The sequence below is a fragment of the Pteropus medius genome, unplaced genomic scaffold, assembly GCF_902729225.1.
Source record: "Pteropus medius unplaced genomic scaffold, Ma_sr-lr_union100, whole genome shotgun sequence".
Taxonomy (NCBI): Eukaryota; Metazoa; Chordata; class Mammalia; order Chiroptera; family Pteropodidae; genus Pteropus; species Pteropus medius.
This window is the reverse complement of record NW_024349519.1, coordinates 7039983-7065631: the sequence shown is the minus strand read 5'-3', so window position 1 is coordinate 7065631 and position 25649 is coordinate 7039983. Positions and strand designations below refer to the sequence as shown.

At 33.7% G+C, this 25649-nt stretch overlaps 1 protein-coding gene across 2 annotated transcripts in view; it reads left to right on the top strand.

Moving 5' to 3' along the window:
• Positions 1–25649, top strand: part of CNTN1 (contactin 1) — a 271156-nt gene that overhangs the window by 150881 nt on the left and 94626 nt on the right. For both annotated transcript variants that reach the window (XM_039882303.1, XM_039882304.1), the window contains exons 6-15: positions 1256–1428; positions 3282–3377; positions 7709–7915; positions 11171–11270; positions 11428–11609; positions 16651–16775; positions 17428–17545; positions 20438–20588; positions 22380–22507; positions 22825–23000. In XM_039882303.1, coding sequence (XP_039738237.1) covers positions 1256–1428; positions 3282–3377; positions 7709–7915; positions 11171–11270; positions 11428–11609; positions 16651–16775; positions 17428–17545; positions 20438–20588; positions 22380–22507; positions 22825–23000 — 1456 coding nt within the window. The remainder of the gene's footprint in view (positions 1–1255; positions 1429–3281; positions 3378–7708; positions 7916–11170; positions 11271–11427; positions 11610–16650; positions 16776–17427; positions 17546–20437; positions 20589–22379; positions 22508–22824; positions 23001–25649) is intronic.

The window sequence follows — 25649 nt, the reverse complement described above, 5'->3', positions numbered from 1 at the left end:
AATAAAATAGACTAGAGAACTTACCCATACACAACAAAACTTAATCATTATATGACATCAAAGGCAGAATCAGATTCACTGAGAGGAAGTTAAGGCAATAAATAAAAATTTTGAGTCAACATTATGAGTGGGGGGCCATAACAATTAGAATTTCTCAACAAAGAAACCCATTATATTGGTAAGTGCAAAGCAACCTGACATTGGAGGTTTCAAGCAGGGACAATATTACTATCAGTGTGGTGGGGAGTTGGGGAGCAGGAGGATTTCATTGGATTTGAATTTGTTAGGTTTTCAAAATGCAAAGTACAGTTTTTTTGTGTTTGCTTTTAAATTACCTCCTATATTTTGCAAACATTAAAACTAAAAAGTATTCCAGTAATTTGATTTATTAAAAGATATTCTAAAGTCATTAGGCCTTTTTGGCATGATTCTGAACCTAATCAGAAATGTGCCAAACAATAAGCAAAGCAATCACAACCCATTATTTGCCCATGGTTCTTATCTGACAACATTGTAGAAGACATGGAACCTTAAGAATAAACTCTGATACAGAGTGTTTATAAAATTATGCAGGTGGTCAGCTTAATTGAAAACTATTTTCAACATGCATTCTTTTCATCATCTCACCAAGAAAGTTGGATTCCTGTTTCTAGTTAGTTTATTATAACACAATCTCCATAAGAATACCTGTAATATTATATTTGTTTCACGGAAACCAAGACCCAATCACTTTATCATTTTCAAAATGTGTGATTGACCTCTAGTGGTCAGAATATGACATTTACTTGAGTAAACCCTGATGTCAATTACTTTGTTTTATTGAAAAATTATTTCGATATTAAAAGCAAATATTGATACAGCATTTTATATTTTATTTCATTTTATATTTTGTATCTGTGTATGCATGAATCTAATGCATGGGTGCTCAGATGAGTATCATTTATAATCCATGTATATCTGCTAAGAAACTAATTTATGCAGAAAACTCAATAAAATATTTGTCCTTTGGGATGCTTCATTAAGAAAGACGAAATATTTTATGCACTTGAACATTTACCTTTCTGTGCCTGAGCTAAATTATAAATCATGAGCCCAAAGATACAGAATTATAGAAGAAATACCATACTGAGTCATCTATTTAATCATCTGAATTCACAAAGAGTTGTCCCCACATTATTTTAGAATGCTGTTAGCCCAGTATACTGTTTTCAGTCTTTATGACCTTTGATATCACATTTCTTTCTTTTTCTCATAGATGGAGAATGAATAATGGGGATATTGATCTGACAAGTGATCGGTACAGTATGGTAGGAGGAAACCTTGTTATCAACAACCCTGACAAACAGAAGGATGCTGGAGTATACTACTGTTTAGCATCAAATAACTATGGGATAGTTAGAAGCACCGAAGCAACCTTGAGCTTTGGATGTAAGTAATTGTAGCTAAAAAATACAAGTGTATTTATTTAGGTGATGTAGAACTTGGACATCATCATAAGAGTTCAGCAAGGAAAAAAATCAAGAAGAAAAGAAAGTGAGAGAAAGTATTCATGGATGAGGTGGATCTTACATGATTAGTGGGCCTTCACTGAGTGGTGAAGAAAAAAATTCAGGAGAGCGAAGCATCATGAGAGGTATAAATGCACTCAAAATAATGAAAGATAACATCGAAAAATAAACTAGGGCCATGTTCTGAAAGATCTTCGATAAGTTTCTAAAAATTAGCATCAATGGAAATAAATTCTTCAGTGGGGGTAATATCACCCCCTAGGGAGTGAAAATTGGTTCTGGGGAGGAGAAAACATTTTGGATGTTACAGCATAATGGTTTGTAGCTCTCTAAAATTCAAATCCTACTTGACAAAACTTCATTCCTTAGTATTTAATTTCTCTTATTGGGAATAAATTAAATTTAATAAATTAAATCATTTATTTTAAAGTTTAAATTACATATAGATTTCTCCTATAATGAAAAATATATTGAGAAACACCTTGATAAACTGAAAGTCAGAGGTTGTTCTGAAAGAAAATTGTGCATTGGGAAAGGAGTTGGACTGATTGCTCTCCAGTATGTAATTTTATGTCAGTATTTAAATCTTTTGCAAAATGAATTGTAGGATGAAAATATTTTAAGAGGCCCCACATGGTAGTAATGACCAGGAAGCAGAGACAGGGTCAGGTAAAACAGTCAGATTAAACTGGTTTGTTGACAGTGGGATTATAAATAAGAAACAATCCTTGAAGAAATAATCGACAGATTACATTGCACTGAAAGAAATAAGACTTTAACTAAATATACATATTTTTTTAAGAAAAGCCTAGTCAAAGGCCAGAAACATTCTTCTCTCACTAAAAAGGGGATGAGAGAAAGCAAAACCAATTTCAAGGATGGGAGGAAACATTTAAATGGTTGCTTCATATGCAGAGATTATGGTCACATTAAATTATCCATATTGAAATGTCAACTAAGTATTTGAGGAGAATGATGGCATTCAAGTGAGTCATCAGGACTAGAAATGTAGATTTGAAGAGTTCTCTGGGAAAAAAGTAATAATTAGGATGATGATTTTTTTTCAGGGATGTAAATAAATATACTGAGAGAAGTAAAAATTAGATTTTATGATTTGAATACTGATGACAGATAAGGAATAGGAGATGATGCAGAACTGAAACTGAATGAACACTAGTGAAACAAATGAGGAATCAAATAGTTAAGTAAAATGAGTTCCAAATAGATGAAAAGGAGTAAAGGAAATGAGAACTGAGAAAAACCCAGAATTTGAAAAGGACCAAGAGATTGGTGACCTTTATATTCCTCCATTAGAGTCCTGCCTTTTATCCTTGTTCCTTCCCCATGTTGGGATCCTCCCCCAGGAAGGGAAATGTGTCTTTCAAATGAGTCCATTTCTCTGTTATTCTTCTTTACTCACTTTCTTTGGTAGATCCCTGATTTGTCTGTGTCCCTTGTATTTCCAGATATCCTTACTGAGATTCACCCTAAACGTGAAGCAAAAGTTTAGAATGTCTATAATCTTCAGAGTTGTCAGAATAGTGATGTAGGCTGCTACCAGTATCTGTAGGCTTAAGTTCCCCACAAAACTCTTCTGTAGTGCATGTAAGTCCAGCATGTAAAAATGGGGAGTCGACTTTGATAGGCTTCACCAAACCAACTGAGAAGCATCATATCCAAAAGTGAATTAGTAGCTGATAGGTAAACTTTATTGAATGGCTGTCTTTCTATTAACTAGAGAATGAATGTTTTCCTTCTTGCTTTCATAATTAGATCTTGATCCATTCCCACCTGAGGAACGTCCTGAGGTCAGAGTGAAAGAAGGAAAAGGAATGGTGCTTCTCTGTGATCCTCCATACCATTTTCCAGGTAATTTTAGTTTCTCTATAAATATGAGCATCTATGGAATAAAATGGGCAAGTTTTTTTTTTAATATAGTAATGGTACATTTATAATTAAATTAAACTCTACTTGCATAATCTTGTGATGTATCACTCACTAGTGGGTATAGATGCTTTCTTCTTGGCTCTTTACCCCTTGGCCCTAATTCCAAAGACCTATGATCATTTCAGTTTATAAACTATAGCTATGTTGGATTATGTTCCCGTTAAAATTCCTGTTACACTGAAGAAAATATGATAGTTTTTCTACAAATTATTCTTGAAATAGAATGGTACCGAGGAGTGATATATAATCAATCATTTTATTAACAATTTAACATCTATAATGTACTGTGAGCTGTAATTAAACACAAAGGATAAAGACATAATAAATATTAATCTCTTCAGGAGCACCAATCTGCAAGAATAATCATCCCATTTGGAAAGGGGCTAAATTACATGTCATCTGTTACAAGACTCGACCTTTGAATACATATTTTCAGTAATTTGGTATGGCTAAAATAAAAGCTGCCCAAGTGCTAATTAAAAGATGAGCAGTTTATATACTTTCACTAATTTCCCCTTGTTTTATTTATCACATAACTCTTGAAGTAATATATAAATACCACTTTTCACACTGAAAAACTGTTTTGTATTCTTATAGTTCTAATATTATGTCATAAATTTAACTTTAAATATCTCCATAGAGAATTAATCATAACAGGCTATTATAAATCATTTTGTATGGAATATATTAGTCTGGTATATACATTCCATTATAATTACATATAAATTCTAATTCCATATCAAATATTGGTAATTATCTTTCTAATAACTATAAGAAAACATATTAATTGATAAACTTAGAAGGAACATATGGATTCAAAATATAACAACCTTTCAGTGAGAGAAGAGTCCTTTTCTTTGAAGAACTGCCAAAATTATGAAAAAAAAAATCCCCTCATCTTTATAGGGTTTTTCACAGAGTAAAGGATCATAAACAGCAAATAACTGCATTTGACCATATTCAACTCCTGATGGGCTTCATTCAATCACTCAACAAACCTTTTATGAGCATTTGCTATATTTCAGGCACTATTTATGCCACAGAAATACCTCAGTGGGCAAAACAGGAAAAGCTACCCACTCTCAGAGACCTTTTACTGGGAGAGACAGACATAGACAAGATAAATAGTTAAAAGATATAGCAAGTTATATATTGATAGATAAGCTCTAGGGAGAAAAAATAATGCAGGGAAGTGGGAGAGGAAGTGCTGAGGGGATAGTTGAATGTTTATAAAGGACATGAGAAGTTAACTCTGAATAAAGGCCTAAAGGAAATTAAGAAGCTAACAATGCAGATATATGAGAAAAGGACAAAGCAGGTATATGCCACAGCAAGAACAGAGGCCTGAAACAGGACTGTGGCGGAAGACCAAGTAAGCCAGTGTGGCAGACACAGAGTGAATAAGGTAAAGGGTAGTTGGAATGAAATCAGAGACACAAGAACTATATCACATAGAACTTTATAATTCATTGTAATTATGGTAGCTTTTACTTTGAGATTTATATTGGAGGGCTTTGAACAGAAGAATTACATGACATTGTTTAGTAATAGATGACTCTGGCTACTGTATTAACAAAAGACTCAGGGAAGGGTAGGGGTGAAACCAGATCAGTTAAGAGCCATTGCAATAATGTAGGTAGCATATGATGGACCAGAGTGGTGGCAATGAAGGTGAGAATATATTCAAGATATATCTGGAAGGAAGAGCCAAGAGGACTGGCTGATAGACTTTATGCAAGATATAAGAAAACACAGGAGTCAGGATAGGATGGCACCAAAGTTTTTGTCATGATCTCTTAAGAGAATTGAGTCTCCAGTACCTGGAGGAATAGGTATGAACATGTTAAATATAAGGTGCCTATTAAACTTCCAAAAGGAGCTGTCAAGAGGTGGCAGTTCTATATGAGTGTAGCTCAGTGGCAGTGTCTGAGCTGGGAATATCAATTTTTGACTGATGGTTAAATAAATTGTTTTCAAAGCCATAGCACTGCATATGATTACCTAAAGAATTAGTACAGATAGAAAGGGAAAAGAAGAGGTCCAAAGAATAGGCTTTGAGTTTAGCTCTTGATTGTCAAAAATAAACCTTATTCCTAAACTGAAGAGGCAAGACAGCTACCACACAAATCTTGGAACAGTTTTGGTAGTGGTGGGTGGATAGGGAGGGTGGAAAGTCAGTTCTGCCTCCCTACTGCTATATGGCCTTAGGCGAGTCAATTGTGTTCACTCAAAATATAGTGTCCCTGTTTCAAAATGGCAATAGCAATTCCAACTTTTGTTTTAATGAGAAATGATTTCTTCTAACATATTGCAGTTATTATTTTGTCCAAGTGAATGGCTTATTTTTACATTTATTAAGGGAAAAATCCATCTATATCTGGTTTAGAGGAACATAGAGAATACTCAGCATTAATTAAGGAAGATGGATAATCCATATTGGGCATTAAATCAACCAGACCAATTGCTATATAGTCCAAGACTTATGTTCATATATATATCATCATAATATCTCTCACCTAGCTTTTGTTCCTTAAAATTCTTAAATTTTGGAGAAACTGGCTAATAGAGTGATTAAATAGCCTGACCAAAATCATAGTCTAGAATTAAAATGGAGGTCTCCATATTCACATAACTATAAAGTACCCAGACTATTCTGAATGCATTTTATATATGATAAAAACATTTTCTGGTTGAGAAAAAATTTTTCTATAACAAAATCTACACTTTCCCTGACTTTTTAATTTTTTTGGGGGGGGGGATTTAATTGTAACCAGAAATCATGGCAAAAATATTGTTTCCTTTTAAGTGAAAATGGAAAGAATTATTTCACAGTCAGACAAATTTATGGTATGTGTAAGATTTACTATAAATATCATTTTGGATCAAAGATTATATGGTATTTCTTTCCCAATTCCAAGAGCCAATTTCAGCAACGTAAGTAGTCTCCTAAGTTTCTTTCTATCTTGATTCTTCTACGGTTTTTCCCTGACCCTAAATCAGCATAAGGATGACAATTAAAATGGAAGATATGTGTTAACAATGACAACTCCGAGTTGGAGAATTATGGTGATTTAATATTCTTTCTCTTTTAACTTTATCTGTATTTTCTAATTTTTGACAGTAAAAGTATACTGCTTAAATAATAAAAAAAAGAGTTAAGATTAAAAACCAGAATAATAATATAATCCATTCACTTTCCTTATATTATATGTTGCTAGAGAAAATTACATATTTAATCTAAATGGAATCCTCTGGATTATTATTTTCAAGCAATTCCTTTCAATTTTCGTAGTCAGCTCTCTTTCACAATTTCTTTAGTACCTTGACCAGTCACCTTGAGCTCTCTAAAGCAAAAGGGAAGAGGGTCATATTTTTTAAAAAGATTTTGACCTTCTACTGTCTTAAATCTGAAATCTGAAATCTGATCTAACTTGACTAAAAAGATCCCCTCTTATAATTTTTCTAGAGACAATTGTATTCACATTGTCATGATGTTTTAAAAGGAATGGACATTTGGGGACAGAGATATGGAGTGCCTGTAGTTACTGCTGTCATGACTACAGAGGAGTCATTCCTCAAAGCAGGAAGGGGAGATGGGAATAGAAAATGCTGAAAAGCAGAAAATTAATGAGGAAATTCAACTTCTGGCCACACCAGCCAGTATATTCAGCCAAAGGAATTTCCTGTGGTTAAGAGTTACCATATGGTATACTTTCTAATATTTAAGAAAACCAGTAACATGAATGTCTCTGTTTCTGTGGTTTTCACTTTTAATGTGGCCAGAACAGGTTATATAAACTCATTTTTAAATCTATAATTTAAAATAGGAGCACAAAAATGAAAAAGATATCAAGCCACAGTATGGTTAGTAATGTTGATTTTGTTTTTAAAATTCAGTAGAGAAGATGAGTCATGAGCTTTAAATTATCAGACTTGAAATAAAAAATCCCAGTTCTTCTTAGCATTCATAAAATTCTAAGCAAGTCATGTAACCTCTCTGAGTTTCATTTAGTCCATTAGTGGAAGAGAAGAATATTAGTAGTCCATAAAATAATTGAGAGAGAAATGTACTTGCTTAGCACTATTCACTCAAAATATAGTAGCTTTCAGAAAATTTGCAGATTGTCTTGGCCTACTTCCAACATTTGCTCTGCAATAGCCTAGATTAGATTATGCACTAGTTTATTACTAGAAAATAAAGTCTTTGCTTTTGGAGACGAGCTTGATATCTAGTAGACAATATTTTCTTCTAGATGATCTTAGCTACCGCTGGCTTCTAAATGAATTCCCTGTATTTATCACAATGGATAAACGAAGATTTGTGTCTCAGACGAATGGTAATCTCTACATTGCGAATGTTGAGGCATCGGACAAAGGCAATTATTCCTGTTTTGTATCTAGTCCTTCTATTACAAAGAGTGTGTTCAGCAAATTTATCCCTCTCATCCCACTACCTGAACGTAAGTATTATATTTGTTATAATCTAATTTTGCAAGATTGTCTTCTTATGGCATACTTATAATAAGGAAAAGCAATATCCAGTGGGGAAACTAGCTGGCTGCTCAGTCAGGGCAAACAGAGGATACACACTCGAAAGTATTGGTTCTTCCTTCACTTTTTTAAATGAGGTGATTTACATCGTAAAAGTGCCCTAAGATGGTAGAGTTCATATTGGCTGCCTTTAGTTCAGGAATTCAAAGGGAACTGATTCATTAGCCATGTATCAGTATATTAATTACAAGGGGAATCACTGGTATCTGCTTAGTTTCATGGCCATTCCTACTTCTAGTAAGTTCATGAAAGAGAAAGATGATTAGATTAAAAACTGTATTCTTCTTCTTATTATTATTATTATTATAGAATTAAGAAAAAAATGCAGTTGGATTATTTTGATATTTTAAGAAACTATTTACATAAAGCATATCAGTATACGAATTGCCTTTCTACTGTAAGTAATTAGCATAGATATAACTACTGTGGTAATGAGTACTGACATACTTGACTATCCTTTTTGCAGGCTCCAATTAAACTATCTTCTTTTTTTTTTTTAACATACCACCTCCTGAGAAAATCAGATCACATCATATTTGTTTACATTATTTGTATTCTAAGCATGCTGCTACACTCATATCACTGAGTTCAAGTTTCTGAGGAAATGCTGGTTTCACTGTTGACAGATTTAGGTTAGCTTTTTACCTCTACCCTTAAGTAGGGTATGATAATGGGGAAAATGCCATCATAGCACTGCAGTTCCATTTTTATTACTCTCCTCAAGATAGGAGTCAAATGGCTGGTATTCAATAAATATATTTTGATTTTCTGGCTCTTTTCTCTTTCCCCAATCTTAAGTAGTGTCAATGTTAAGAAACATCAAAACCCGTAGAGAATTTTTATAAAATTATTTGAGCCAAATTGATGATATATACCAGGGAACAAGATTTCAAATGCTCCAGAGAGTAACAGAGCACCCTGTGAGGTTACTTTTCATAGAACTCCTTTTGTTTATTCAAGAGTAGATTCTGTCACCTGCTACTTCACAATTAAAAAAGGAGCCATGGTGTGAAAACTTCCTTAGTGTTCTTTCTTATTCTTCTCCAGAAATTCAGCACTTCTTATTTATTTCTTACTTTCTAATTCAGTGGAAGAAGTGTTTCACCTCCTACTTCAGCTAATTCCTCCAGCTGTTCTAGTTCACACCCCATTTGATTCATTTAGAGACTTCACTACATCACTTACTTCCTTTCTTTTCCGAATCTTCAAACTCTCCTTCCTTCCTTTCCTTCCTTGGATCTTTTGCATTTGATGCAAACAATCTTGAAAAATCAAAACAACTTTCTATTTCCTAAATCCAAAGGAAGCTTTTCAGTCCTGATGCTATAACATCTTTGACAAAATTGATCTCTTCTGCCTCTCTTGAACTTTCCCTCTTTTGCCTTATTTCCCTGACTCCTGCTCTCTCCTCATCTCCTACATGCTTCTCTGACAAATTCTATGCAATATCCTTTACCAGGTCTTCCTCTTTCTTATATTTCTCTCTAATCTTTTTCTAGATTTCTCACCCATTTACACCTTATGAACAGCAGCCCTATGCAGATGTCTCTGAATTCACATTTCTAAAACTTTTCTCTATGTTTAGTTTTTAATTCTACCTAGCTCCTGGACTTTTTACACAGAAGGTTCTTAAGTATATTAAGCTCAAAATTTCCAAATATACCTGTTATCCTTCCTCTAAACCTCTTCTCATGTTCTTCATCTTACCTAGCAATATCGTCAGAGTAGCATTTTTAATCAACTTCTTTCCTCCCATTGTCTTCAGGACAGTGAATTCTGTGGTTCTCAGTTAGTATGTAAGCACTTGGAAAGTCTGAGGAAAATGTGGAACCCAGAAAGGCTGATTTCAGCAAGCCTGGGATGTGACTCAGGAATTTGCAGGTTCAATGAGCATCCCAGGTGATTCTGATGAATTAGATATCTGGTCTACACCCTAAGAAAACGTTGATCCAAGGGGCAGTCCTGTTGATTCTGACCCTAAAACACAACTTGGATCTGTTCTTTCCTTTCTGTTCCCACTGTGACTGTGCCCTAAATTTATGAAACAACCTCCCTTAGATCTCTGACTTTCTTCTATGTTTCTCTTCTCCATGATCCATCCTTTAAAACTGCCAACAAGCTCTTCTACCAAAGGTAAAATTCATATTATTTCTCTTACTATAACCCATTGGTAGTTACCTACTGAGGAAATTAGTTTTAAAATATTTAGTATCACAGTTCAAGCTTTTTAGAGTGAGTGTAGGTTCAAGCTCATCTTCAACTATATATACTTCAACATCATTTGAATACCTAGCCTTTTTTTTTTTTTTTTTTTAATTTCCTGCGCACTCCTGGAACTTTGTCATAATAGTCTATTTTCTCAGCCTGGACTAGTTCAGTTCAAATGTTTTCTCTGCCTGAAATTCCCATGGCCCCTATATCCTCCAGTAATCTTTCTTGACTGCTACTGTTTTAGTCACTTATTTTTATTTTTTCTTATATTTCAGGTCATTGATTATCTCTGTCTCCTCGGCATTATATAGTATAAAATATACACTCAAAGTGTGATCCTAAACAATGCATTTACATTTCTGAGACTATTTCTTCCTCAATAAGGGAATAATACATCTTTCAGGACTGATACGTTAAATAAATGAAATAAAGTACCTATATTGATGAGCACAGTAAAGTCTGAATAGACATTTTTCTTCTTTCTCTCTTTCCTTCCCTTTTTTTCAACTTATTTCCCTTTTGCCTTTATCTCCATAGACACTTTTTCTCTTTTTCTCTCTCTTAACTTTTTCTTTTCTCCTCTATTCCTTCTTCCCTCTATTCCATTTCCTTTCTTATTTCCCGTAAAGTAACTGGCAGAACATTTTACATGTATATTTGATGTTCCCTAAAGACTTCTTGAATTTTTTTTTTTAGTGAATTGAATCTGATTGATTTGCATAGCTGTCAGAATGAGCCAATGTGATTGAAAATGCTTGATAAAATTTATACTATATAATACTCTGCATAAACAAATAAATGTGATACATGTGATACAGTTAAATGTTTTAAGACCTGTACAGAGAGAAGCCATCTATATTGAATCAATTCTAATCCTATAAAAAACCACAATGTTAAAAATAACACTATTCCACTTATTAATTATTTGATGTTTTTGTTTTTCTTAATATTAGGAACAACAAAACCATATCCTGCTGATATCGTAGTTCAGTTCAAGGACATATATGCATTGATGGGCCAAAACGTGACTTTAGAGTGTTTTGCACTTGGCAAGTAAGTACAAGTACACTTTTCATTAACATGTATAGAAATACATTAATTTTTGTACTGTTTTAGGAAATAAATGATGTAAATGTTTAGCTATAAATATAAACATAAAATTGCCTTGAAAGCATGGCGGACCCTTAGCTCTTGTATCTCCTGTTTAAAGTCCTGTTCCTGATATCCGGTGGCGGAAGGTCCTGGAACCAATGCCAAGTACTGCTGAGATCAGCACCTCTGGGGCTGTCCTCAAGATCTTCAATATTCAGCTAGAAGATGAAGGCACATATGAATGTGAGGCTGAGAACATTAGAGGAAAAGATAAACACCAGGCAAGAATTTATGTTCAAGGTAGATATATTGTTTTAATTTTCTATAAATTTCATCAATATCTTATTTATAGCCATTTCCATACTTGAAAAACTAGAATTTAGTGATTAATAGTTTAACAACAGTGACATATATATTATGCAAAAAGATGAAATATTGGTCTTGTGTCTAATTAAGTCACACAAATGAGTTATAGATGTTATGAACTCATACTATTAGTGTCATAGTAACACCGATGGATTGATAGTAGTATTCTTGATAATTATCAGAAAATCCAATTAATGTAGCTTGTTGATACCCTTCATCGTTCTCTTTTTTTAATACTTTTTTATTTGTAGAATTTATGTTATGACTAAGTCTAAGCCACTGGTTTGCAAAGTTTAGTATGCCTCAGAATCACCTGGAGGGCTTGTTAAAACACAGATTGCAGGTTCCTGCCTTCAGAGTTTCTGATTTAGAAGGTCTATTTGGAGCTTAAGCATTTGTATTTCTGACAAGTTCCTAGGAGATAATGGTACTACTGGTCCAGAGACCACACTTCGGGAACTACTGGTCTAAGGAAACATTTTTCTTTGACATCTTCTTGGCACAAACATTGGATTCTCACACACAAAGATTAAATTATATTTGAGAAGATAGAATGTTGTTTTTCAGGCAACACTTGACTTTTCAGGTTGAAATCATCTCTGTAATGGTCCACAATATATAACTCGTACAACTGAATAAATGTCTAAGGCTTCAATAAGATCATCCATTTAAAGGACAGCATATATAGAGTGTCTTCTCAGAGAGGCAGACACTGTGATAAGAGAAAGGATAGTTAGATAAAGGAAATGTCCTTGAGAAATTCATACTATAGTCATACCATTTACAAAACCCCAAATTTATACAAACATATACAGGCAAATAAACATACAATTATATGTTTATAAACATAATTATCAAGAAAATTATGAGAATGAAATATGGAAATTTATATAAGATATTGATAAAATATATAGTGAGGATTACCTTAGCCACATCAAGATGAATGATAGGAAAAACTAGAGTTGATGTTTAAGCCGAATTGAAATACCAGAATAGGGAAGAGCACTGTGGCAGAGTGAAGACCACTGCCCCCCCACCCAGACCCCAGGCCTCTGTCTATGCAAGGATGAAGTAAGTCCTTCCAATGACCCAGCACATGCAGCCTCACTGCCACCATCCTGCAGAGTCCACTGGCATTGGGCTCATTTCACCGTTACCTTTTCTATTTCAATTGCCTGAAGAAGCCCTGGACCCCAAAGCCCCCTCACAGTCTGAACTTTAATACGCACACAGCTCTCACACGTCCTATTCAATCTCCATCTCCTCCCAATCTCCAACTTCTGAAGTCCTTGCACTGTGCTTTCTAGAACACATAGTCCACTATCATCAGAATTCCCTTTCTTCCCAACTCCTACTCTGAACATTGTCTCCGTCCTCTTACTGTAACTGAAACATGGCTCTCCCTTAAAGACACTGCTCATGCAGCCCTCTCAAGCAGTAGCACTGCTCTCTTTTCTTTTCCTTTAAGCATTCAGTTAACAGTCTTATGGCAGGTCAATCCCCCTCATCCCTCTAAGGTTTTCACTGTTGTCAACTCTCACCAACTACAGCACTTCCTGACTTCATAATTAGTGACATCAATATCAGCAAAGACTGTAACTATTTTTTTATCATTATAATTTTTATTATCACTGCCATCACCATTACCAATGCCACATCTTTTGGTTCTAAAGCTAGCAGAGAAATGTGATAGTTATTATTGCCATAGAACATATTCTCAAATGCATTTTATTTGTTTGTTTGTTTGTTTGTTTGTTTGCTTAACTATTTTTGGTTAAACTATTTTTCTAATAATTTAGCCTCTCAGTTCCTTTGGATTTCTCTCCTCTAGTAATCTTGTCCTTTGATCTACCTCAGCAGCTCACCTCCAAGGCCATCCTTTAGACTCTTCATTGTTACTGAAAATGCAGTCCCTTTAAAATCTTATTTTCAAACACTTCACTCTCTGACCACTACCTATCTTTCCTGCTCATTCTCTCTGGTACCCAGATTCCTCCAATCCTTTGACTCTACCGGGAACTATAATCAATTAATCTTACAAGATTTCAAATTTCTCTTACTTTCCCTAACCTCTACCCACCTCTTTCCTAAATTTGTGTTCAGTCATTATCATTCCTCTGTACAACCTCTCACTCAATCTCCTCTCTCAACCTGGTCTTATTACCTTCACAAAATGCTGACCCTGGAAAAATACAGCTTTCTGCCTCTCAGTTCACATCCAAAAACTTGAATGTGACTTGACGTAAACACTACCACACTGCTTGGTCCATTTTAAGTTATTTGTCACCAACTTTAAATGGACCTTTAGTGTTACTTGGCAATTATATTACATTTCCCCAGGTCAACTTACTTTCTCACTCTCTTGATGACCATTTCAGGCCTTCATGATTTCTTTCAAACCTATAAAACCTCCCCTACCAACTTTACTCTGTTGAGAACTTGGCTTCCTATTTTACAGAGAAAAGTAATTGAATTATAACATCTACAAGTTCCCACCCCATAGCTACCCAATACCTGCATCTCTACCCTTATCTATTAGTACGATAAATGCGGTTGCTATCTGAGGCCAACACCTTCATTTGTATACTGGATTCGACTTCTCTTACTTATTTAAGAATATTGTCCCACACCTGGTGACGGCCAGAGGGGAGGGGGCTTGGGAAGCTGGAATAAAGGGATGAAGGGTTAAAGAAGTACAAATTAGTAGCTGACAGACGGTCACGGGGATGGGGAGCATGGCATAGGGAATGCAGTTAGCATTAATGTAATGGCTAGGTGGAGAGCCAGAGGAGATAAAGAGCAATTAGTGGTGGTGGGGGCGGGGGGATCATTTTATAAACTATATAAGTGTACTGTATACTTAAAACTAACAATAAAATAAAAAATTTAAAAAAGAATATGTCCCAGCAGTCCCCCATCCCTCCAGCATAAGCAATGTTTTTTCTTCACTGGATCTATCCCATCAGTGTATAGTGGCTCTTGTTTCTTCTTTAAAATCTGCTTTTGAACTCTGGCTACTGCTCTATTTCTCTTCTTCTTGTCTCCCCTAAAAAGAAATAAAAGTCTTGACAGATTTATCTATACTCTAAAAATTGTCTTCAATTTTTTGCTCTCTTAAATGCACTCCAACTTGATTTTCATCCCCACTTCTCCATTGACACTTTTGTGTTCATGATCACCTATGACTTCCATGTAGCTAAAGCTGAGGGTCAAGGCTCAGTTTTGTCTCACCTGATCTAACAGCAGCAGTTGTCAGAGCTGATCCCTCCCTTTTTCACAATTCACTTTCTGTACTTGGCATCTGGAATCCACTCTTTGTTAATGTCCTCATATACCACTCTCATTCTCCTCCTAACTATTTACCCGTTTAACATTGGAATAATCAAGATTTGGCCTGAAAAATACTCTCTACTCTGAAACTCTGATCCAGACATTTTTCTTACATTCCAGACTTGCATATCTAATACCCCAACAAGATTCACTTAATACATATCAAATATACGTGGGTGGTCTCCTGAGGGAAGAAAAATTAGACCTCTTATATTTTTTTAAATAAAGCTGCCATTCTCTATCTGGTTTATAGAGCTTATAAACAAATTTTTATTCAACACATTAAGAAAACTACACCCCAGGTTCTCAGAATAAAGTTCTGAACTGTCTAATATCTAATTCTTTGGAAGAAACAAGGTGACAGAATAGATCTTTATAGAAAGTAATTTAAGGGAACTGTTATTTCTCCTTTACTAATGAGGCATACTAAGTTTTGGTCTAATCAACCAGAAGGGTATATAATTAAATCATATATAGAATATATCATGCTGATTCAATTATTTATTCTTCTCATTGTATTTTTTTAATGTGACATCTTTGTGTCACTTGTGTGAGGCCAAGGCAGGAATGGTGCTGATGTTCCTCTTTTATGTATTTCCAAGATTGTATACAAAATAAAATCTCTATCAATTAATGTAATAGTTATTAATATTCATTTTAAAAATTATCTCCATATGTTACAAACAAAATATAATAAGTGAAAAAATATACTAAATCATATTATATGTACTACATAATATACATGTATACATATATACATGTAATGTTTATGGGGTACAGTGAGATCATTAAAATGTTATTTATACACATTAAATAGTTTCTATAAGATATGTTTATTAATTTGGTCATAAAATGAATATACTCATTTTCGAAGAAAATTAAATAAAATATTACCCTCTAGTTAGGATTCTCTCCTACCTCCTTCATTTTATATTAATTTATTTACCTACATCTATTTGAAGTACTTAAGTAACTTAAACACTCAAAAAGATGATCAGATTGTTGATTTGCTTGCTATCTAGAAACATATTTTCTTTTGGGAAATTCCTAACATTTTTAAGCTTTCAATAGATCAGACCAACTAACGAAGCTGAGATGAATTTCACTCAAGCAGAGATTTTACTAATCATAGCTACTGTATGCAGTTTCTAATATCTAAATGATATTTAAGTGACCACATCATTTTCCTAATCCAGTGGCTACTAGCTGAAGTTACATCAAAAGAAAAATAGTATATACCCAAGGAAGTAGAAAAAAATTGAATCTTTAGCCCCAAAGGAAAGAGATAGTGTCACAATCAATTAAGACACCATTCTTTAAAACCCTAATTATAATTTTGAAAGACTTATGTTATTAAAAAAATATAAATTCTTTTACTGCTATTATGCTCAGCTTCCTAACATAGCATGGTTCACAAATAGAAAAATAATTGTGAATTGAATTATAGTTACTTTCTGCTATAATAATGTAGGATAAAGTTTTCTTGCAGACCAACAGAAATACAATTTCAGTGGCTCTAACACTGATTTTATGGTACACCCAAGAGCTGATGTAAAGAAAGTCAACTAAATGTAAAATTTGTGCTCAAGATTATGATAAATATTGAGACTTATATTTGACATTTACGATGTTCTCTACTTTTTAGCATTTCCCGAATGGGTAGAACACATCAATGACACAGAGGTGGATATAGGCAGTGATCTCTACTGGCCTTGCGTGGCCACAGGGAAGCCCATCCCTACTATCCGGTGGCTAAAAAATGGATATTCGGTATGTATGTTCAAGTGCTTTGCAGTTCTTGAGTACATGTTCAGGCGACATTTCACAGTGGTCCTGGGATGAACTTAGCAGGAGAATCAATAGCATAAGGTTACCTGGATCCTGAAATAAAGAGGTTTCCTAAAAAGAGCAAACAAAAAGTGAACATAAAGTATCTTTTTTTCAGCTTAAATAACTTCCTGTAATCTTATATCGACCTTCTTTCTCTTCTCTCTCTCCTTATTTTTTCCTATGTTCCACTTTTTACCCCTCTTTTTACTTATCCATCTCCACTACCTGATCTTGTCCTCTTTCTTGCCACTGTTTTCCTGACCTCACAGAAACAGAGGTAAGAGTGAAGGTCCTACCTTTAGCCTGGGGGACAAGTAGCAGCAGTGGGGTCCTTCTCTACCTTCCCACTGTAATCTCCCAGCTGGGCCAAGAGGGAAAAAGGTGGACTCTCAGCTCTAGGATGAATAGAACAAGAGCCACTGGGCATGGTAAGTGGGTTTTACTCTCCCATGCTGTGAAAATCCCACTCCACCTCATTTAGTTAACAGTGGGGGCAAAATAATGCATCTAAATGAAACCAAGCCAAACCTAAATGAAACCATATCTGCTAAAGTTTATTGAGGAAATGTGTTTTCCCTTGTGTTCTTTTCAGTATCATAAAGGGGAATTGAGACTGTATGACGTGACTTTTGAAAATGCTGGCATGTACCAGTGCATAGCTGAAAACACATATGGAGCTATTTATGCAAACGCGGAGTTGAAGATTTTGGGTCAGTATCATTTCTGGTTTTTGTTAACATTCAACAAGAAACATTAAAAGAATGATCATAGGGTATCTATATTTGATTTCACATTATTTTCTGTAATTGCTAAAGTTAAAAACTTTTAAAATGTGGTTTGAAATAGAATATTGTGTTTTTTTCCTTTCATTAAAGAACAGTAAATAAATTTGAGGTGACATGGAGTATAATAGTTTTAAAAAAAAAATTTTAATGGTAAAGCAAACTTTCCACATGCTAATTTTTACATAAATTATCCTCTGCTACATCTGGGCAGCCAAATATTGTCTGAAAATCATATATGACGATTGATACTTTCACAAGACATATAGACCCAGCCTAAGAGGATGATTCTTTAGCACATGCTAGCTTTATCAGTACCTAGGTCTCATACCCTACAATTGCTATATAAAACCTTCAGGACATTCCTCAAACCCTTTACCCCATCCTGACTTCTACTTTGAAAATCGAAAACATATATTTAAAATAGAATATTTCAACTTCCCACCCCTCATTCAAAACTATCTAAATCTTTACTACACTTGCCCTTTTATCTCTTCATCTAGAGGAAGAAATATTTCTTCTTCTAACAAAAATAATCCCTTCACCCTGATACTTTATCTTGCTATACCAAAGGAAAAGGACTTAAAATATTGCTATCACTACAAATTTAGTGACACCAAAAAAATTTGAAAGGAAATTAGATAATTGTAAGAAAGTATTAAAGAAAACTATCTTTACAAATAATTGAGGCCTTGTTAATTTTAACTTTCCCTGCCTCTTATTATAATGCTGTGGATCATGTCCTATCTCTTTCCCCCTAAAATAAAAATTCCCTGGTAATTCATTTAATCTAGTTTATTTAGGTTTCAAGCAAACATTCAGGTTTAAGCTTAACACCATACTGCTTTGGTATGAAATGCAGTAAAATCATTTTGACTCTTAGAGGAAGTATGAGGTGAGCTTGAATTCTTTTCCAAATTTAAACTTTCTATCTTCTATTCAAATTCCTTGTTTATCATCATATATTACAAAAGAATATGAAAATTCAACAGCTCAGGCTGAAAGACCTCTATAGTCAAGCCTAAAGTCATTCAATCATTTAATGACAAGGTGGAATTAAGCAAACTTTTCGGGCATTTTTAGCCTGAGAACAATATTCCTGGGCATCTTTACATTAATCTCAGTCTATTTTGTTTATTAACTTTAGGAACAGTGCTTCCCTCCTCTCTTTCCTTTCCTTATCTATCGAGTTAATTCGTTTATTCATCCACCACATATTTATTGAGTGTTTACACCAGATACTATTCTTTTAACAGACCCAGAAAAGAACAAAAGGACAAAAAAAAAATGCATGTTTTCTAAGTTGGAAAAAAATGTTCCCTTACTCCTTCCCACTTCTAAAATATATAGAAACATAGCCTGGATTCTATCACTAGAAATTCAAATATTAGATGAGTATGAAGTCATGTAAATGAACATACCAAATCAACTATTTTCTTGAAACTGAACTGATTCAAGAAAAGTTCTCATCTTCTGTATTAATTTTGACTTTTTAAATATCCTATTGCATTTTCTCTCATATTTTACAACCAGTATATCATCCACAATATTTACTGAGCCTCTACAAAATACTACACACTGAGTCAGGTGTACAACAGATTGGTTGCTTACTGATCTATTCATTGTCAATTATCAAAACTCAGACTAAAGAAACAATGGGCTAAACTATATCCATGCTTTGTAAAAAATATGTTCCTCAGACCAGCAGGAGCAGTAGCAACACTTGGTAGCATGTTAAAATTGCCAAATCTCATACATCCACCAGACCTACTGAATCATTTTATCCAGGTCCTCACATGATTTTGATGCACAGACAAAAACTGAGAATCATAGGGATAGATGACGATAAGTCAAGATCTGGAGAAATATATACTTAGAAAAAGCTCCAGAAAGAACACAGTTACAGGTGATCGAAATGTGTAGAAATAGATGAATGGAACACCGTACCTCTCCAAACCTCGCAGAGTCTGCTAGTAGACAAGGAGATTGAGGAATGAACTAAAGGTGGGGACCCTAAAGAAAGTTAGAGCATACCATCAATGGGGGAACTTTTTATGAGACTCTATGTCCTGTATTCATAATTATTGTTTGGTACTTTGAGATAGGGATAAGCTACAGGTAGATCATGCACTCCTCAATTAATTGGATCCATCATTGCCGTAGCTGTTTGTGGGTAGGCCCAAAAGGCAGGACTCTCTCTATTCTGACATCTCATAGTGTCTGTACACAGGTTATATAATAAAGGAGAAGTCATATTGTTTAATGAAAAAAGCTTGCAAATCACAAGGAACTAGATTCAAATGTGAATCTTACCTTGTTTTCTCTGCCTGTGCCACCTTTGGCAAATTATATAATCTTACTAGGTATCAGTTCTTTCATTTGTAAACCAGGGAGCATTCATTAAAAGTGTGATTGGGAGTATTAATTATGACCATATGTCAATATTAATAATAATGCTGAATTTCTCTAGCCTTTACTTAATTTGTGCAATTTAGTCAAAACAATTGAATCAGATGTTACTTTTAAGATAAATATGTATATATTATTTGACTGTAACTAAAACTTAAAATAATTAATCCAGTTATGACCAAGAATTCTACATTTAAAATTGATGAATTTTTGGTAAATAAAATATACCTAATAAAGGTATTAAATAAAAGAAAAAGATATTACTATTAGGTATGGAATGTCTATTGTTCATAGCTGATAATATTTGGTGAGATTAATTTTTTCTGTTGATTAGTAATCAAAAGGAAATAAACTATGTATAGAAGGATTTTTTATTTTAGCAAAAGAGAAAAATAAAAATTTTTCTTTTAGCTTTGGCTCCAACTTTTGAAATGAATCCTATGAAGAAAAAGATCCTGGCTGCTAAAGGTGGAAGAGTTATAATTGAATGCAAACCTAAAGCTGCACCTAAACCAAAATTTTCATGGAGTAAAGGAACAGAGTGGCTTGTCAATGGCAGCAGGTCAGTTCAGAAAATAGAAAATTCAATTGGAATTCACTATTTGGGAAAGTTTATTTTATAAAGGATTTCTTTTCTTATTAGTAATGTACATGTTCTTTGTTCCAACTTTTCTCCACAGAAGATACTGTAGTTCTAAGATGAACAGAAATACTTACCCATCTCTGTCAGTATTTATTATAATTAGGGTTTAATTTTTAGGCTTCTATAATTAATAATGAATTTAGAAAACTAAAGCTCAGAGAATCTTGGTAAATTGCCCAAGGTCACAGAAATAATGAGCAATGAGAAATAAAATAGGATCTCTCTAACTTATTTTTCCCCTAACAAGGACATCTATATCCAATCACATGTGATTTAATTTTATGCAATTAACCTATTAAATATTTCAGTAGGAAAATAAAAAAAGATGACTTTAAAATACAAGTCACTTCTTCAGTGAACAGAAAATTCTCATTTACCTAATAAGTGGGTCATCTACTTGTGGCATTGGGACAAAACAAAAAGCATGTGATTTGCATAGATTATTAATATACAAGCCACACTAAATGCTTTTTATAAGTTTCCTTGAAGAAGTTATGGTTATATTGAGTACAAATTTTGAGGAGGAGAAAGTCAGAATGGGAAATAGGAGGAATGTGATATGAAGGTGGGGAGCAGGAAATATTCCAGGCAGTCAGAAAAGCATGTGCAAAGGCCCTTAGGCAGAGGGTATAGGATGTGTAAGGAATTCAGGAACTGAAATCAATATGTTTGTATTTCTTTGTAGCCATGGAAATGATAGTCAGTCCTAACTTCAAAGTCTGAATTGAAGTTCTGAGATCACATTTCTGGAAGACCTAAGCTCATTTCTTTCAGGACTGTGACTGGTTTAAGTCTGTCCCATAGTTTATAAGTCATTTTATGGTGCCATGTGGAAAACCACTTGCTTCAATTAAACTCCATGTAGTTCATTTATTCAAAAAAAGTTGATTAAATGCCTACTCAGTGATCTCACTACATAATGAGTTCTTGGCACATTCAGAAGACTTTTTTTCCTAATAAATGAGTTAATTGACATATTACCAATTGAAGACATGGCCCCATACAAAGCAGATTCAAATTCCTGACATAAGGATATTACCAGCTCATGAAAAGATAGACTGAAGTCAAACTGAAGTATGCCAGATGAAATATGTATTAGGAAAAACATCTAGGAAGAGGGATAGGATGGGGAATGGCAAGATGGCAGCAGTGCTGTGTGTTGGTGCACATGTGTGCCTGAATGTATGCAATGCTAACTAGAATTATCAGGCAAAGCTTTCCTGAACATGCCACTGTGCAAAAACCTGAAGGAAGTGAGGAAAAAATTGTGAGATTGTCCAGGGCCTAAAAGGGCAGTCAGAGGACCGTGGTTTTTACTGTGCGTGAGTTGGAAAGTCACTGAAGGGTGTTGAGTTATGGAGTGACATCACTGAGAAGAGTGACATGATATGACTTGTGTCACTTATGTCTTCATGTCTGGCTGACACGGGGAAAAGAAACTACTAGAAGGCAAGTGTAAAAGTGGGAGGGCAGTTAGAAACCACTGTAATAGAACAAGAAAAAGATGGCTTTCTAAAACAACTTTTAATGCTGAGAAAGAATATTATAAACAAAGAAAACAATGTTTCCTCTTAAAAAAATCTTACTGTCAACTAATTTGTGTAAAACGTGCTAATTGAAATATATGTGTTTATAATCTAAGACAAAAAAAATAATAAAGTATTTCAGTAAATTAATTTTATGAATCATGTATTTTTTTCATTTCAATAGAACACTCATTTGGGAAGATGGAAGCTTGGAAATCAATAACATTACAAGGAATGATGGTGGTATCTATACATGCTTTGCAGAAAATAATAGAGGGAAGGCTAATAGCACTGGAACTCTTGTTATCACAGGTAAGAAAGCATTTGATTAAAATTTTTGTTTGCTTGTTTTTGTTTTTTACTGTTTGTTTTAGTTTAACATTGTTAAATTTATTTATGCAACATCATTTTGCTCTAAGCTTCTAAGACAATCTGCATATTGATGTTTCCATTTCAAAAGTCTTCTGGGCAAATCTCTTGCTTGATGAAATTGTTTCTGGAATTTGAATGTGAAAACATCTTATTCCTTTGCACAGAGAAATCAAAATATATTGATTTTTATTCTTTTAATGTACCAGATCATATGGTATCTCATATTTTTGTGCTTTACTTCATTTTAAAATGTGCAGATCCCACACGAATTATATTAGCTCCTATTAATGCTGATATTACTGTCGGAGAAAATGCCACCATGCAGTGTGCTGCTTCCTTTGACCCTGCCTTGGACCTCACATTTATTTGGTCATTCAATGGCTATGTGATCGATTTTAACAAAGAGAACATTCATTACCAGCGGAATTTTATGGTACGTGTTCTAAGTTTCATCTTACTAACATCTCCAGTGACCCCTATGTGTCTGCACTGCAACTTCTGTTACTATAATCATTTACATGAGACTAAAAAACACAGGGGGAAAAAAAAGTTTTTCATGGGTCTCCTTATAGTAATTGTAGTACTCCCGAACCTTTCTAAAAAGTGGCCAGCCCTGAGGATTTTGGTAGAGATATTAATCAGTAAATATTCTTTGTACTTTAGGTTCATTTTCCCTTTAATTAAAATATAATTTTATATTGATGTACTACCCCTCAGTATATCTATACTATAGGTTTTAGTGCCTTCACATTAACTTTAAATAAAGAGCATAGAACTTATCTTTTGTTAGAATAATCCATTTAAGACATTCTTTGAGGGTAAGAAATAGACAAAATATATTTGTGGGAAGGTTTGGAGAACAAGTCCATGTGATTTGAAAAGGGTTAAATGTTTGTGTTTTATTTTCAGAATAGGAACACTCTTAACAAGTCCTGTAATTAAACAATGATGTCTTTGTATAGAAGTAAAGAAAACACAGGAAAAGACTAGGAAGTGATGCAGGAATAACAACTTACTTAGAAACATTACTGATGCATTGATTGGGTTGTCTAGTTTACAGTATATTTAAAAAGCAAATAGAGCACTACTCACACCAGTTTGCTCTCAAGAAGGGTGATTTGGAGTTTAAAGACCTATGTCGAATATATGCTTAGTTAAGAAAACTTTAATTTTAATTTAAAAGTCAGTTATGAATATAACAGTAAAAGTTTGGATTTGAGTTCTGAGTGATGAAATATTTAAGATTTTTAAGTCCTGTGAAATCTGAAGATTGACATGTATATACTGTAATAATATCATGCATTCAAATATTCTAGCTGTTTTAAAAAATTATTCTAAAACTTTGCACTTTAAGACCAAAACAAGTTTCAAGTCAGGTTGAGTAAGAACACTTTTAACTAGATGGAAACATTTCTTCCCAAATTTTGATTAGCTAGAGTCAGAGAGTAACTATCGCAGCATCAATATTTATGCTTTCCATATGTTAAATGTAATTCTATTTCCTTTCTTTTTAATCTAACAGATTTAGCTATAACTGTCAATCTAAAATCAATCCACCAATTGTCTTTTGGTTTCTGAACTAAACTTACATTTAAAAAAATAACAACTTGGATTTGGCAGACAACTATTTTAACATTATACCATGTGATATGTTTTTTCTTATATGTCTGAAACTATATTGATATACTTAATCATAACCACGCCAAAAACTAGTATAATTGATACTAATATCTTTAATAATTTCTTCAAATTGTGTTTTATTTTTCAAGAAAAGCAAAGGGCCCTCACTTTTTACTTATTTTAAGAAAAACTAAAGTGAGCTAAACAGTGATCTTATTTTAAAAACTAGATGAATTTTCTTAGTTCCTTGGTGTTATAAATTTATTAAGTCCCAAAATACAACAACCATAGTTTACATAAGTAGTCAGCTGCAGTGAAGTCTATGTAAATAGATTTGGGATTATAAATTGTCCTAAATTAAGCTGAAACTTTATGTGAGGAACCTCTTTATGGTCTCTAAAATAATAGTTACATAGTGTTGATGTAAATAAACATTTCAAAAAAAAAAAAGAAATTAAGGAAGAAAGGGAGAGAGGGAGAAAGAGAAACGAGCCCCTTGCCTTAACAAGAGAGGAGAATAAAGAAATTGCTAAAATAGTAATTAAGAAATTAATAATAAGTTAGATCATAAGAACATAAAAGGCTTTGACCATCACTTACTATACTTTCTTCTTTTGCACAAGATAGCCACAAATGTTCATGTATTTGCCCCTCAGCTAATCCAGAGCAGAATCCTAACTGCAGCCCCGTGCTCTGGATTTGCCAATTTAGATTTCAGTTCAGTCCACCAAATAATGATCTACGAGTGGTAGAAAACATAATTGCAGGCTAAATATGAAACTTAATTGAGTAAAAATATCAAATGCACATCTTTAGTACCTTATAAGTGGACAGATGGATTCAATTCTTTAAATACCAAAAGAGAAAAAGAAGAAGAATATTTATTTTAAAGTAAATTATTCAACTTCATTCCATCTTTTGAACCTAAGAAACCTAATAAAGCTTTCCTTCATGCCTTTCTTCTCTTTTAAGGCAAACTTCAAAGTCAGATTTCACTGCTAGATGTATGACACAAAGTATGAGTAAAAACACCATATGTGTTTGATCTACGTTTTAGAAGATAATCATAATGATTAGTAATTGATTCTGGGGTCACTTAATAGAACACTCTCAAGAGTGGCTCTTCCAAACTAAAGCTTAATGTGTGAAAACATAATGGGGATAGCAGGTATTGGCAACAGCAAACACAAAGGAAGGAACATTGCTGATTGCATTTGTCTATTATTCCAGTTGTACAGTAAAAATGTCAATATATAATTTTTCCTGGTTTCTTAAATAATACTTTGATATTTTATTTACTTCTGGCAATATTTCAATAATTGAATATCATTTATTCATTTAAAATATTGTACCGAGTACGGACCGCAAGTCAGAAAAATTGAGACACCGAGATGACTGAAACGATGAATAACACAGGCCCTGATCTGAAATAAATCAGAGATACTCCGTGAATTTAAAATTC